Source organism: Pundamilia nyererei, unplaced genomic scaffold, assembly GCF_000239375.1.
Source record: "Pundamilia nyererei isolate P.nyererei 1_Seehausen unplaced genomic scaffold, PunNye1.0 scaffold00047, whole genome shotgun sequence".
NCBI classification, from domain to species: domain Eukaryota; kingdom Metazoa; phylum Chordata; class Actinopteri; order Cichliformes; family Cichlidae; genus Pundamilia; species Pundamilia nyererei.
The window spans coordinates 431,843-446,599 of record NW_005187448.1 but is presented as its reverse complement, the minus strand read 5'-3'; the positions used below and the strand labels follow the sequence as shown (position 1 = coordinate 446,599).

Here is a 14,757-nt window from a genome sequence, read left to right as displayed (position 1 = left end):
TATATATATATATATATACATATATATATATATACACACACATATATATGTATATATATATACATACATATATATACACACACATATATATGTATATACATTGAGACCAGAAACTGGGAAACTTGGGGGGGAAACTGAGAGAACAATCACTTCTCTATTCAATCAGGGAGGTCAGGCTGTTTTCACTCATTAATCATACATTAATATTCAGACAAACACAGCATGTTTTTCTACTTTCTAAAATCTGAACTCCCTCTCTCCCTCTCTCCCTGACACATGTCCCCTCCTCCTCCTAGCATATGTTAAGCTGTCCAGTACTTAAAAATAGCACAGCACGCAGTGTGTGTGAGCAGGTACTCACCTCTTACACACACAGCATGGTTAGGTCCCACACATTACACACACACACACACACACACCCAAACATACACAGCAGTGGTTGCATTAGCATGGACTGAAACACACACATTCCCCTTAAACAAAATCACCACAGTGACCAAATGGGCGGATATCCCATCAGCCACCCAGAGAGGGAGTGTTCTCACTTGAAAACACTAAGCCGATTGGCTCCAGATGTGTACGCATGCTCATTCACAGACACACGAACACGCGCGCGCACACACACACACAATTTTGTTTTTGAGTTTGCACAGCAGACGCAGAGAGGCAGACAAACAAAGACAGAAAAACAAGAACAGAATGATACAAGCAATATCGGTAGCATGCACCGACATAAAACACACACACACACAGAGGTAGAGAAATTAAAGGCTAAGAAGATTTAGGAGTTAAAAATAGATAAGGCAGTAGTGAGGAGCACAGAGCAGCCTAGTATTGCCCCTAATGGCAGAGAATACCGATACACCTGTGCTACACCAGCAGTGGCTGCAGGGCTGCTACATAATAAAACTCTAATTGTGAAAAGAAACAACGGGCAATAGAGACGTATGAGCACCTGAAGAAGTGTTTGTTTTTCCATAGGCTAAACTCAATTTTGATTTATCTAGTTAAGTATTTATTTGAAGGCATAACAAGTCATGGGCTGCAGAATTAAAGATGAATATCAAATGCTGCAAACAGCACAGAAACTGTTGTTTGTTCAGCTACCATATGAGTATACTCAGGAGGACACACGTACACACAGATTATAAAACTGCATGGCTCAACGCAGGCTTAGAGCTCGCCGTATGTTAATCTGGCCCATTGATAAGACCTGCTGAGCTGATTCCTGCTCCCACATTTTGCTTAATACATAGAAACTGACACAAATGTATACAGATTAGGCGTGCACGCACACCTAAGTCAAGTGTGTAATCTCATCAATTAACATTAGCAACACAAATAGTTTAGCATCAGCTTTAAAGTGAAAATGTTTTTAAAACCCTACAGAACAGACAGAACAGACAATGTTTTGGTGTTGAAAATGACATGCTGTGTTAATGTTTTATGATATGCATATGATCATACAGTGGCTTAACTTGCCAAGGATTTTCATTTGGTAATGAGGGATATTTGACTCAGTGACTGTTAAATCAATTCAGGAAATTCAACCGAGTACCGTGATTCAACCTGCGAGAATTCTACACTAAAGTGTAAAGTGCATAATGCTCAGCCTTCTCTTAAAGTTGCTCTGACAGTGCAGATGAATGGTTCAGATGTGTATAAATATCAGCAGGAAAAAGTGTACCTCTCTCAAATGCACGTTCTCCAGCTGGGCTTCAGCCTCCTGTGCTGCCATGGTTATTATGCCTGTCCGCTGTCCCCGTCCCCAGTGTCCCTGACCTTGACCTTGGCTTTGGCCTTGAAGCATCTCTAACAGTCTCTGGATGCTCTCGTCCCGGGCGCCCAGCGTCTGCTTCTGAGAATCAATTCTCATCTCCATCTCTTCCATGGTCTTCCTCAGCAGGGATAGCTCCTTGGCCTGCCGCTCGTGCTCTGACTGCAGTTGGAAGAAGTTCTCCTCTGATGGAACCAGGGGAGGAGGTGAGGAAAAGCCGTCACACCCAGGCACCTGACAGGGACTACAAGGGTGAAGAGAACCAGAGCTGGGTACAATCCCGGGACCTTGGCTAGGACTGTAGAGAGGCTGATTTGGGCTGCTCCTCAGCCCACGCTGAAGGGTGTCAGCTGGGCTGATTCTTTGTGCGGCTACTGCAGTGTTACAGCCGTATCCAGGGCTGTGAATGATGATGTCAGCTTCCTGTTGCCTTGGATTGTAGGTGTTGGATGGGCTGGCTCTAGGGCTGCTCTTTGGTCCAGGACTCTGCAGGTTGCTGGGGCTTTGTCTGGGACTGTGGCCAGGGCTGAGTCCCCCTCTGAGGTCCTGGTCCATATGGAGCTCTCGATAGGAGTTCCCCTGCTGACGGTGCTGCTGGGAGCGACTGTTCATCTCTCTATGAGCCCTCAGCTCCTCCTGAAGCTCCTGAACTGTTAAAGGAAGCTGCTATAAAAGACAAAGTTCCCATTTATTCAATAATTAAATAAACATGAGCAAATCTGCACAACATGTGAAAACACACATATGTAAAGTATGGGACGGTATATGAAGACAGACCTTGTTTCTTCTGTTATTCCCAGGCTGCAGCAGAGAGAGACGATGTAAGACACAAAGACACATGAGAAGCCAAAAGTGAGACATGGTAGGAACAAATAACCATTCGCTAGATTCATTTAGACATCTTAATTCACAAAGCTCTTGGAGATTAGTTACACACTATGACCACAAGGGGTCGGGTTTTCTCCTCAAAGCACATGGAGAACACAAAAGCTCCTTTTGTGCTACTTGCAAGTAGAGCAACAGGATTGAGAAAGAGTTTCAAGTACGAAGGAATTCCATAGAAATAAAAAATCAACTGATGTAAACACATTTATGAATATTGTAAAATGACCTAAAGAGAGTCAGCATCCATATTTCAAATTAACAGTAAGTTTACTCCTCCCAAGTTCAAAGGTTTGTGAAGTTGTGAGTATATGATAACAGACTGCAACACAGAGACAGCAAGAAAACAAAAAGTTGTGTCTTTGTGAAGTGATTTCATCTTCTTTCTCTTCTTATCATTACTATTAACAAAAATCCTGTATTCATTTCATATAATTGTCCAAGATTTGACTTTTAGGTTGAGACCTTGAAAACCTTTAACGTTCAGCTAAAATCAATAGAACAACTGGGGGAACCTTTATAGGCTCATAAATATATTTTTTAATTCTTCACGATAAAGAATGGAAATGCATCTAAAACCTTGGCAGGGCTTAACCTGGAACTTCAAATAAATTCTGTGGGTTTAAACAAAATTTGCTGAACTTGACTCATAACCGTAAGGCTGCGGAGGTTCTCCGCTGCAATGACTAACCAATACGCCAATATATTTACCATTTTAACAACTAACCGCTAAATGTCCGTGTGTTGCTGGGGGCAACCAATTTCTTTTGACATTCCTGCTTTTGCAGCACACGAGGCAAAAGAACACAGAATATATTCTGTTCGTTTGCTTTTATAGCTTCCTGGTTTTTGATTGGAAATTCAATCAGTGCTTAAAAAGACACATGAAATTGTAACTGTGCTCAAACAAAAGTATAGTCTAAATAAACACACACACACAAACAGCAACTTACAAAATTCAGACAATGATTTATCAGAAAGTTAAATTACAATCTTCTAATCAGTGTGAAGGTGTTACTTATTTTACTCAATTATTCGAAGCTCTTTTTTCCAGTCCAGGAGGTGCATGGAGCCAAGGACACGGAGTGGAGACGTAGGAGGCAGCCGAGGGTGAACACAGATAATCAATGCAACAACAAGCATTGAATATTAAGTCGGAGTGGGAGGAGAGCCCTACACACAAACACGTACACAACCAAGATACAAATACACACGTGCAACTGCGCACGCACACAAACACGCAGCCAACGCAAACATAAGCAAAACAGGCAGATGGTTAGGGGACAAAACTGGTCACTGCTGCTGAGAGAAGAGGTGACATTCCTTATGCTAATAACAAAGTTCTCATGCCAGACTGAACTCTTTCCACAGTCTCTCAAAGAGCAAAAAGGAAAGAAAGAAAATATCCGGGGGAAATGAAGAAAAAAAGAGGTGGAAAGTGACAGGCTGAAAGAAGGGAGGGGAGACGGAGGCGATATGGGAGATTAGCAAGCTTAAGAATAACATCTTCCCTGTGATACAGCTGCTTTTTTCTCTAAAAGCAGGTTTTTTTAAAAGAAGTCTTTTTCAGATTTTACATGTTATATTTTATGTGGGCTGTGAGCCTTATGAGTTATAGTAAAGGTCAAGAGGGAGAGACAAAAAAGAGGAATTTCATAACTAGTCAGGACTGAAAACTGTGATGAGGTAAAGCTTAACTAGGTGTGTGCATCAGTAGCTGCTCGGGGACAGCGCAAGTAAGAGTAAGACAGAACAAGGCGACAGGTTTTTTAAAGTTATTGTTGCGCTCACGAGAAAAATACTGTACAAATTAAAAATCAGGGCGTGATCAAGCCCAAAGGTTTGCTCCAGCAAACAGCTAATGAGCATTTTCTTTATATTAACTTCTACGAGCTTCACTTGAGGGCAGGGTGCTGCAGCGTGACTTGTGCAAATAACACAGTCTGCTTTATTTTATAAAGTTTGCTGCTTTCGAAGTGAGAAGAATGTGTGTATGCGTGTGTAGGTGTGCGTGTATGTGTCACAGTGTCCTCACACTCTGTGACAATGTGCGATGAAAAAAGCTATAAATATGAATGCAGAGGTGGCTCCTTGGTTACAAGAAGGAGGAGTCAGATGGGAGACATGGAAGATATGATCAAGGTTTTTGCATGCTTGGTTCAAAGAACAATACAAAAATCTGGGAGTGGAGTTGCTACAGCGATTTCTTAGCGTGAGAGACTCTAGATGAGTTTCATGTTGTATACAACGACTTTTAAGGTGTTTCCATCAGAAAAACAGACACGTGAAGGGAAAAAAAGCTTAAAAAGCAAATGGAGATACTGTCAGGATGAAAAACATAAAGAATTCAGATGAAGGGATAATAGATACGATCCAGTAGCTGTTCAGTGAGGCAGACAAATGGATAATGCCTCGAACTGAATGGACCACACTCCAGGGACAGGTGACACAGGACAGGACTAGTCACTGTCTCTTCAGGAGTAGATGTGAGGGTTTTTAGAAACTTGGAGTGGATGCCACTAGTGCACGTTCCCATGGTAACACAGGGAGCCTCGCAAACATCATTATAAATGAACCGCACAGACGCCTTTCAGTGCAACCTTGAAGTCAGAAACAAAAGGTATGAAGTGAAGTGAGGGGCATGATATGCAGAGGAAATGGGTGGGTCAGCACAAAGAGCCTCAATGGAGTGTGCGAGCAGACACTCCATTCAGGCTTTTTAAAGAGTGTCATTTTAAAGAACTAAGACCTCAGTAAAATCAAAAATGCAGCATTTACTGTAACAGATATTTGCAGGCTTCTGTTGACTGACTTTTTAATGCTTTTTAATGCCAATGTCTGAACAGTTTGTAACATCATTTCAAACATACAACCTTACCAGACTTTCTGAGTCACCTCTGTCAGCGAGATTTTGGACCGCTGTAACATAGCTAGTAATTAATCCATGTTAGCAGGTCAGCCAGTGTTAAATGATTACCTAATAAGAAAGCTCGAGTAACCTTGGCCAAAAGAGGATGTGACTGAGGCATGGCATTTAATTCATGGGACCCCTGTCTGGTTTTGTGGCTTAAATAAGGTCATGCTACAAACTTAGCATTACAGATTCATGCAGTTAAGTTAAAGCTAGCTGGCTAACCTGTGCTTGTCACCCTGCTAACGTTACAGCTAAATGACCTGACAAAGGGTCAAATCTGACCTGGCCTGACATTTAGCGATCCAGCCCACTTAGGATTTGAGTTTGACACCCCTGCATTACAGCTAACAAATTATAAAATGCTAGTTTCCTATCTTGCCAAATGACTTCAGCAGCTAATATGACCCAAGCTTATATAATATGTTAAACAGTGTTGAATTTAGCCAATACTGAATCATGTAACAGTACAAACCAAAGATTTAAGTAAAAATTGCTTTCTGCAGTACGAGCTGTGGGCGATGGAAGGCAGGGGCAATTAGCCAACACGTCAGTGTAGACCTGCGTCCTGTATGTCTCATTGCTGATTTGGCAAGTGCTAACACTAGCCACAAGCAAGACTGACAGACGTTCACCATCAATAACAGCAACAGTTTTATGGGTGTTACACTGAGAACCTTAAATGTGAAGTAATAGTATCGCCGTGTTGTGTTTAGTGGAGAAAATGTCTGTTTTATTTATGCAGCTATTTTTGAAACAAGCTCACCTGCAAATCTTCTTGGTTTGTCCTGTGCTGGTCTTTCACAATGGAGCTCCTCGCTCCCTCCTCTCGCCTCACGCCCTTTTCTCTCTTTACATCTGGGCTCCAAAAGTTGACGCTGTTCATGCTGGGGCCTGTCCTTCCATCCCTACCTCCTTCCAGTTCTCTTCGCAGGTTGTTGTTCTCTCTCTGCAGATCCCTCAGCTGAGAATGGAGATCAAATGTGGAAACCTCTCCACGTCCAGTCGAATTCATTATCTGTGTGAGTCTTCCAGACTGCCGCCGTAAACTAGAAGTCCCTCCAGAAAGAAAACTCTGGTCTCCACAAGGATCTGACAAGTGATGCATCCCAGAAGATGTGATGTTTGGGCTGCTTCCCGTAGCTGTCGTCCGGCCAGTGTAGGAGGAGCGGCTGGTACTTCTACCTAGTGTCATGGTGCCTTTGGGGTACCCACCAGAGGGTTCCAAGGACTCCCGCTCACTGGGATACATAGTACCTGATGTGGCATATGCAGCACTCAAAGACTGAATATTCTCCATAGACAAGGTTTTACCCCCTGGTGCTGTCGCTGAACCACGCGTTGACCCTTTGCCTGCTTCTGGCTCAGCTTTGATTTTTGAACCTGGCCTTGACACTGACCCTTGTCCCCCAGTCAGTTTAGATGGTGTTGCAGGCACACCTCCTGACACAGAGCCTGGTTCTAACCCTGAACGGGCCCCTGGTGCTGAGCTTACAGCCTGTTTGCCTTTCCCGTGTTTAGGGGACCTTGAGAAACGTGAATGAGATGAGTTGCCATCGGTGTGCCCACTACCTTTTGCAGCAGCAGAAAGCTTGCTCTGTGTGGGCTTGGCTCTAATATTTAAAGGCATCTTCTTCTTTTTTTACATGGCAAAATACAACATCTGAAAAGAAACTGTTAAAGCTGAGAATATGCTCATGTCCTTTGTGGATAACAGAGTAAGTAAAGGCCACGTACTGGCCTCTCAGTTTTCACCTGTCCATGACTGATTGTTTAGGGCTTGAGGCTGACTTTTATTTAGTCCTATTTGAGGAAAGCAGCAGTCACTGTTGGCAGCAGGTCTCCCAGACACACAGGTCAGTGGTCTTGTAATTTCAGCTACAGTGCAGGACATCATGGATTCTAAAAAGGTGAAAGTGAGACAAATCATTTAAAACCAATTTGATTTGGCAGTTAAAGGTTGCATCAACACAAGCAGCTGTACAACCTAAATAAAATTACACCAATGATTTAAATCAAGAACTACCTAATCAACACCAAGCATTAGAAGCAACACCTATATAACAAACAATACTGTCAACTGTACTTCTGGTCACAGCCAGGCTGATGTAATTCATGGTTTGTGGTAATTATTTAATGAACATTTTAAAGAAATTAAACATTTAATTCCCCAGAGAACCTTTTACACAAAGGTACAGGATTAGTGTGCTTCTTCAGGAAAAGAGTTCGGACCAAAGTGCTTTACAACTTGACTTACAATTGCTAAAGTACTCCCTAATCCTCGCTCTTCCTTATTAGGGGAGAGTGACAATGTGAGGACAGGAAAGAAATGTCTCTAAGCAGACTGCACATTAGTGGTGCAGTATACTACAGGCTACTTCTACACTCTCGCTCATTATATTTAGAAAACCTCCCACAGTCTCAGTCACCGCAGTAGATGGTGAAAGGATATTAAAAAGAAAGGAAGATGGACCAGTATGACCATTTCAGCACCATGGACAGCACTAACTCTAGTTATTGCAAAGTGCTGGGATTCTAACCTGCAGGGAAAACAAAATTGTGTAATCTGCAGTGAACATAGGTGCAATTGCAAATTTGTCACTATGCTTTGCTAGGCTGTCAACATACCTGTACCTTAGGCTCCAGCTAAAACTGGAGAGAAATAGACACCGTAGTACATGTTAAGACTATATCCATATCAAAGTAAGTGCACCCCAGCATCATCCTAGTCCACAATGGGGGCCTGTCTGCAAATCTGCAGAGGCAAATCCACATCATAATCCCTCCTCTAATCCATGAGGATTGGGTGCTGGGACTCACTACACAGGATTCAACTGAGCGATTGGCTAAGTGTTCTTGTCAGTCATAACATAGCTGTCAATCCCTTATCCACTGTGGAGACAATGAAGTTAGCGTCATGAACCTTCAGCGGTACCCATTTGTGTGTACTTCTGGTATATCAGTGGAGGAATGTGGCCAATAATTAGTAAACATTGTTATTCTATTAATTAGATATTATAATAAAATTACAAACAGGCTCTAAACAATTCTAAATTCTACTCAAGGTAAGCTACTATTATAAGCCTTGCCCTTTTGCATTATTCGCATTAAGATGGAGGTATCACAAGTCACTGGTCCATATTCATGGAGACGCGCCAAGTTTACGCCGCTGCACGCTCCCACGTCAAACCATAGCGGCAGAATGAGAAAGGACAGATGAAGGAAGAGCGGAATTCTGAAATAAAGTAGACAACGCCTCACTTCATTTCGGTCCACAAGCCGCTGCACTTACTTCTCAGTTTGCAGCCAGCTGTTGCTGCGAAGAGAAAAGTCGAATCACCGCCCAAACTGCAACGGCATAGATCGGTTGTTCCGGATGATAATTTACAGTCCTTTGGAAGGCTTTTCCTGGAGCTCAACATCCTGCCACCTCAATGGAAAAACTACCGAGCAGACCTAACCGTATTTCATGCGTGGCACGAGTAAAACTGTCGCTGTGCATGTGATTGGGCAGCCTCGATAGAGACGGAGCATAATTCTACTATGACCACCGCATGACGGATTAGTTTCTTGCTCGTATGCACACGGCTACATGAGTTCGGACTCGTACCTTACATAATAATTAATCTGCCGCTAAAACTAAAAGCACACAGTTTAATTTGTTGAAATAATGTTTTCATGTCGGAATTATTTATTTTTTAATAATTCCACAAAGTCCAGGTGCGCACCCAAATGTTTGCCCGAGCTTACCGTACAGGTACCTCTCCATCACTGTAAAGTCCCATCAGTACCCTGTCCGACCTCGGCGCAGGCTCCATGATCTCAGCAGCTCAGCTCATGACCTGTACTGCCATCGGGCGCGCTCTCCCAGCTGGCGCGTGCGCGACGAAGAGCCGTGGTGGGGCAGCGCGAAGAGCCATGATTGGGTGGTTTCCTGTTTTTCATATACCTATGAATCACGAATTGGGAATGGTACTTGGAAGGTATTACGCAAGCCAAAGCTCTGAAATTCCCTTTACTACACAGCGGCTGGAACTTAATATTGTTGGGTTTTTTAAACAAAAGAGCCCACACAGACAAAAGTGAGTTTGCTTGAAGTAGATGTAGAGACATAATTTAAGCTCACACCATGTGATTGGGTAAAACCGGGCTATTCTGGAATACAAATGTGGTGCCTTGTGACAGTGCAGTTAGGAGCTCTCTGAAGTGTATCGGGGAAGTGCAGCTGTTCGGCACGATCCTATTTTGCATTCAACAGACCATAAACCAGAAATTACAGTGAGTAACTATAACTGTATTTGGTCCTGGTTCGGTCTCAGAAAAGAGATCCCGCCAAGCTAGAGTACAGAGACGATGAAAACATGACATGATTTTGTTTTCTCATTAAACAAACAGAAAAAATAGATCATTTAAGTAGGTGATAATGAAGTCCTTAGTGATCTGTAACCTGCAACAAGTGCTGGTTTCATTTCCTCCCTGTTGCAACCCAAACGTGAATGTGCTCTGAAGACAAATATTATATTTGATAAGCAGTACACCAAAGTGTGTGCATTCACGCAAGCCTATAGCAGATATGCCATGGGATTGTGTCGCCCCCGCATCGTGATTGCATACAAAGTAATGAATGACTTTAAGCGTGTGGAGCAAAGTACATATAATAAAATGGGTAAATTACAGGTTAAGATGCTAAACAAACGCAATCAAAAGTTCTTCCGTCTGACAAAATATAACGGAAAGGAAAGCTGATATTATTTTCTGCAAATACAAATACAGGTGTTGTAAACCACTGGATTCGGCAAAGGAAAATAAAACAAATCAAGAAAATTTAAGCTAATACATCCAAATGATCATAATAACAATAACAACAAATGACGTCCCAGAGAAACCAACAGAGGAATAAGAACAATATGTATAACATATATATGGAAGAGTTAATAAAATTATAACACCAACCAAATGTATGTGACAGCATGTTAATGGAAGGTCAAGTTTGTTAATATTTAGCGATATGAAGGAGGAAGATCTTTGAAGTCATGATTGTCTCTGCTAGCATGTAAAAGTAGGTTATATAAAACTTTCACTCATGTTGTTGTCATAAAATTTGAGGTTATCTGATGACAACGCCATTCTCATTTGATTCCAGAAAAGGGGTTGAGCACATGGGTGATGCGGCCATGACAACACAGACTTTCTGCACAATCGTTTTCTCAGCTGAAGGTACTTCAGTTTGGGAAAAATCTTATCCATCAGAACCAGCACAGCTACGTCCACCTTTTCGAGACAGAATTAGGGATAATTTTAGGATTGTGGGTTAAGTTACAGCCACAAAATTTGTGAAAATATACAGGCTGATTTTACGACTTTACCTTCTCATCCAGAAGCCTCTGTTGAACCATGAAGAAGGCCTGGCGGATCACACCATTCACATTTCCGTTAACACCTCTGGACAGCACAAAAATGGTTTTCACACTCCTGTATACTGCATTATGAAGATTCTCTATACATGACAGCCCAGGAATCCAGTCCCTTTCTTCTAAGCATAGACAAAACCTCCTGTGACCAGAGTTCTCCAGATTGACAGTTAACTCGTTGTAAACCCAGTCCCTCACAGCCTGGTTACTGGTGTCAAACACCACAAAGGCATCATATTGATAATGCGAATCGGTCCCAGCTATCTGGGAGTAGCCTTTGTGTCCAGCCCAGAGCACTTGCAGGCAATACCACATATCCCAGCCGTAGAGGTGCTTCAGTAAAGGAAGAACAGTAAACACCAGAGTCATAAATGAACAGGCAACAAAGGCTACACTACCATATATGTCCTGGCAAGAACGCTGGTCCATGGACAGTATGCTCTCACCCTGCTGAGACTCTGGGAATTCACACCGTACATCTGTGGTCAGATAAGGAATGTGTACCGGTGTAGTACTCAAGAAGTCAGCAAGCCAGGAGGTATTGCAGTCACATTTGAAGGGGTTGGCATGCAGGGTGAGATTCTCAAGGCGAGTGCCATTTTTAAAGAGGACAGGAAGATGCTCCCGGTTCAACTCTTTGATCTGATTGTGACTGAGATACAAATGTTTTAGGGACTTTGCGTTATTAAAGAAATCTTCAGGAATATAACTGAGCCGATTGTGACTGAGGTCCAGGAAGGTAAAATTGACTCCAAATATTACTGCATAATTTGGCAGTTTGTAAAGGAAGTTGTGATTCAGGTTCAGGTAATGTAAACTGGTAAGTGCAGAGATGTTTAGCCATGGGAAATAGTTTAGAGAATTGCTGCTGACGATGAGAGCCCTAAGGCTACTTGGGAGGTTACTCAGCACTTCAGATGAGAGCGATTTTAAATGGTTGTTGGAGATGTCCAGGTAGGTTAGATTTGTCAGGTTCTGGAAGAAATTAGTGTACTTGTTGTTGTCAGAGTCCCACATGATGTTCAGGTGATTTCCAGAGAAGTCAAAGTACTTCAAAGAATTGCAGATCAGCCTTTGGTTGATTCGCATCCCAATAGCATTGTTTGCCAGACTTAGAGCTTCCAATTGATTCAAATTTTCAAGGAACTCAAAACGATGGCCCATGCCCCTCATATTGAAATGAAAGTCATTGTTACTGATATCTAATATCTTCAGAGATGAATTAAGTTCCCTGAAAGCATCGTTATAATAAAGATCAAGCCTATTGTAAGACAAATTAAGAAACTCTAAATGTGTCATACCTTCAAACACCCCACCCCTTAGTGCCTGGTTCATGTAATTGAAGGAAAGGTCTAAACAAATGGCATTCTCCATGCCTGAAACCACATGTTTGTTAAGGTACACGATATCATTCTGAGACAGGTCAAATGTCAGCTTATTTTTGCAATGAAAATTTCTCAAGTCCCACAGTGATGTAATCACTGGAAATCTTTTGTCCAGAACATCTGCTCGGTGCTGGAAGCCCAATAGTGTTGGGATATTTGTCACACTGTCTTCTAACATTTCCAAAGCATTTAATGGGTCTGTTTCCCATACACTGTTTCTAGATGTGACGTCTCTATCCATTAGAGTGAGAGGTTGATTATGAAGAGAGCCTGCATACAGGTTTACATCCACAGTCCCAGGTCGTGAAATTGAGCTGCACTCAAGGAAATTAAGCATGTTCTGGGAGAGGTCAACAGAAGTTAGAGAGGGTAACTGTTTGACAAATGTCATATTAAAAGTGTTAATGAAATTCATTCTCAGCTCTATAACTCTTAGACTTTTTAACTTGGAGAGGACTTCAACGCTTTCACCAGAAAATTTTAGGAAAAAGTTGCCACTCAGAAGAAGATATTGCAGATCAGACATGTTGTTAAAATATGGGGAAAGATTAAGTTCTGGAAAAGTCTTCAGTGGTTCATAGTTATAGATAAGGCTCAGCCACTTGACCCCTGTTAGCTCTTTAAAGAAGGTCCCATTTTGCATAGCATGTGCCAGGAGGTTGTCAGAGAGGTCCAATATTTTCAGTTTCTTCAATGGTCTGAAAAGGTCCTTTGGAAATGTTTTCAGAGAGTTTCCCCTCAAACTTAGGATGGTAATGGAGCTGTTTTCAGAATAAAAGGAGTTTGAATGTAGCTTTAGAGACTGATTATGTGGGCATGGAAAGCAGGGCCTTGCAGCATGGTCACAACGTTGGCAATTCCACTCCAAATTTAAGTCCTCCAGGGCAGTCATTTTAAAAAATGCTTTTTCTAAGACTTCTGTGATTGTATTCTCTCTTAAATCCAGACTCTCCAGTGAGAGTGGCAGTCCTTTAGGGATAGCTGTCAAATTATTATACCCTAATGTGAGGTTTTTCAGTTTGGGGAGCTCTTGGAAAACCTTTTCACTGATGTAAAAGGACTGGTTGCACGGGTTTGCATAAAAGCAGTTCTTGCTGAGGAAGAGCTTTTCGAGATGTGGAGTGTTTAGAGGGTAGATAATGTTGAAGATCTGGTTGTTCTCTAGATGAAGAACTTCCAGGCTCGCTGGTAACCATGGTATGTAGGCAAGACTGTTTCCTGACAAATCCAGATGTTTCAGTGTTAGTAGGGGCTTGAAAGCATACCTGGAGACTTTCACTCTGCAAGACCTGTCTTCCAGAGCTCTCGGACTGCCCGGCTGACAGTTGCCCGATAACTTTAGAGTATGCAGATTTGGGACACCTGTGAAAGCATGCGGCCATACTCGGTTTATCTTAGTCCGGCTTAAATCTATGTAAGCTACAGATGTAGCCTTAATGAAGGGGACGTGCTTGAGTGGTCTGTCACTGCAGTCAACTTTAGTTTCATTCAGATTGGTGTCACATGGTAAAAATTTTGTATTTATGGTCTTCACCAGTGGAAAAAGCTGGCTTAGGATGAGGAGATTTTTTACCAGAGCCTGAAAAAAAGTCAACAAAATTAAATTCAGTTGCTTACAACAAGTTTGAGGATACCATATAATATACATAATAAAATATTAACACCACCTGCATCCTACAGTACAGTGCAAAAGTCTTGGACAACCCCTCATTTCTTTACATTTTGCTTCCAAGGACAATGAAATAACAGATTCATAACTGACAACTTAACAAAGAACCAATTTCATGGCAAAGAAAACGCGTATAAAATAGTATTTTTGCATCAACGAGGTGATTCTCTGAGAGCCATTAAGTAAAAAAACTGACCTATCCCTGTGTGTCCTTAAAACATTTAAAGGAACTGGACAAAAGAAGAAGTGGTACAGTGTCTGAAAGTCATACCCTTTAGAAATATGGGGGTGTCAAGTAGCCATTCTTTAGTTAGGAAAGCAGGGAGAAAAGGCTGAGGTATGCCAGATCACACAAGAACTGGGCTGAAAATCACTGAAATGACAAGAAAGCTTGTCTAAGAGAGTTCAGAGTGAGAGAAAAAAGATTGACTCGTACAAGCGCGTTTTTAAAAAATAAGAGGTGGCTCAAGACTTACACACAGTAAATCTAATAGAGCCTTATCAGGTGGTTCACATGTACGTAAATGTTTACACTGCGAGTTCAGACTTCCTAAAATGAAATATGACTTTCAAACAGAATATAATGAAAAGTCACTTACCACAGCGCGTGAAGTATGCATCGTGCTCGTAAGAGCACAGGTTATAAGAGGACGACTGTGCTCACACAAGAAGCAGTTTTCACTAGAAAAATTTGCATTTCCTGCGAAAATGCAGTGTGGATG

General features: G+C 42.0%; 2 protein-coding genes across 4 annotated transcripts in view; both read right to left on the bottom strand.

The window, feature by feature from the left end:
• The window catches only part of LOC102195210 (ERC protein 2), a 159,138-nt gene extending 149,711 nt beyond the window's left edge, over positions 1 to 9,427 (bottom strand). For 2 of the 3 annotated variants that reach the window (XM_013910740.1, XM_013910742.1), the window contains exons 1-4: positions 9,321 to 9,427; positions 6,337 to 7,472; positions 2,555 to 2,578; positions 1,688 to 2,443 (exon numbers count right to left, since the gene is read on the bottom strand). In XM_013910740.1, coding sequence (XP_013766194.1) covers positions 1,688 to 2,443; positions 2,555 to 2,578; positions 6,337 to 7,200 — 1,644 coding nt within the window. In that variant the 5' untranslated portion in view covers positions 7,201 to 7,472; positions 9,321 to 9,427. Of the gene's footprint in view, positions 1 to 1,687; positions 2,444 to 2,554; positions 2,579 to 6,336; positions 7,473 to 8,862; positions 9,069 to 9,320 lie in introns of those variants that run through there. The other variant, XM_013910741.1, reaches the window with a different exon arrangement.
• Positions 9,428 to 9,924: 497 nt separating this feature from the next.
• On the bottom strand, positions 9,925 to 14,686 carry tlr9 (toll-like receptor 9). Its single transcript, XM_005732465.1, has 3 exons — positions 14,635 to 14,686; positions 10,937 to 13,945; positions 9,925 to 10,841 (listed from the first exon to the last, which is right to left on the bottom strand). The coding sequence occupies exons 1-3, from the start codon at positions 14,653 to 14,655 to the stop codon at positions 10,635 to 10,637; spliced, it is 3,237 nt and encodes a 1,078-aa protein (XP_005732522.1). The 5' UTR covers positions 14,656 to 14,686; the 3' UTR covers positions 9,925 to 10,634.
• Positions 14,687 to 14,757: the final 71 nt, after the last annotated feature.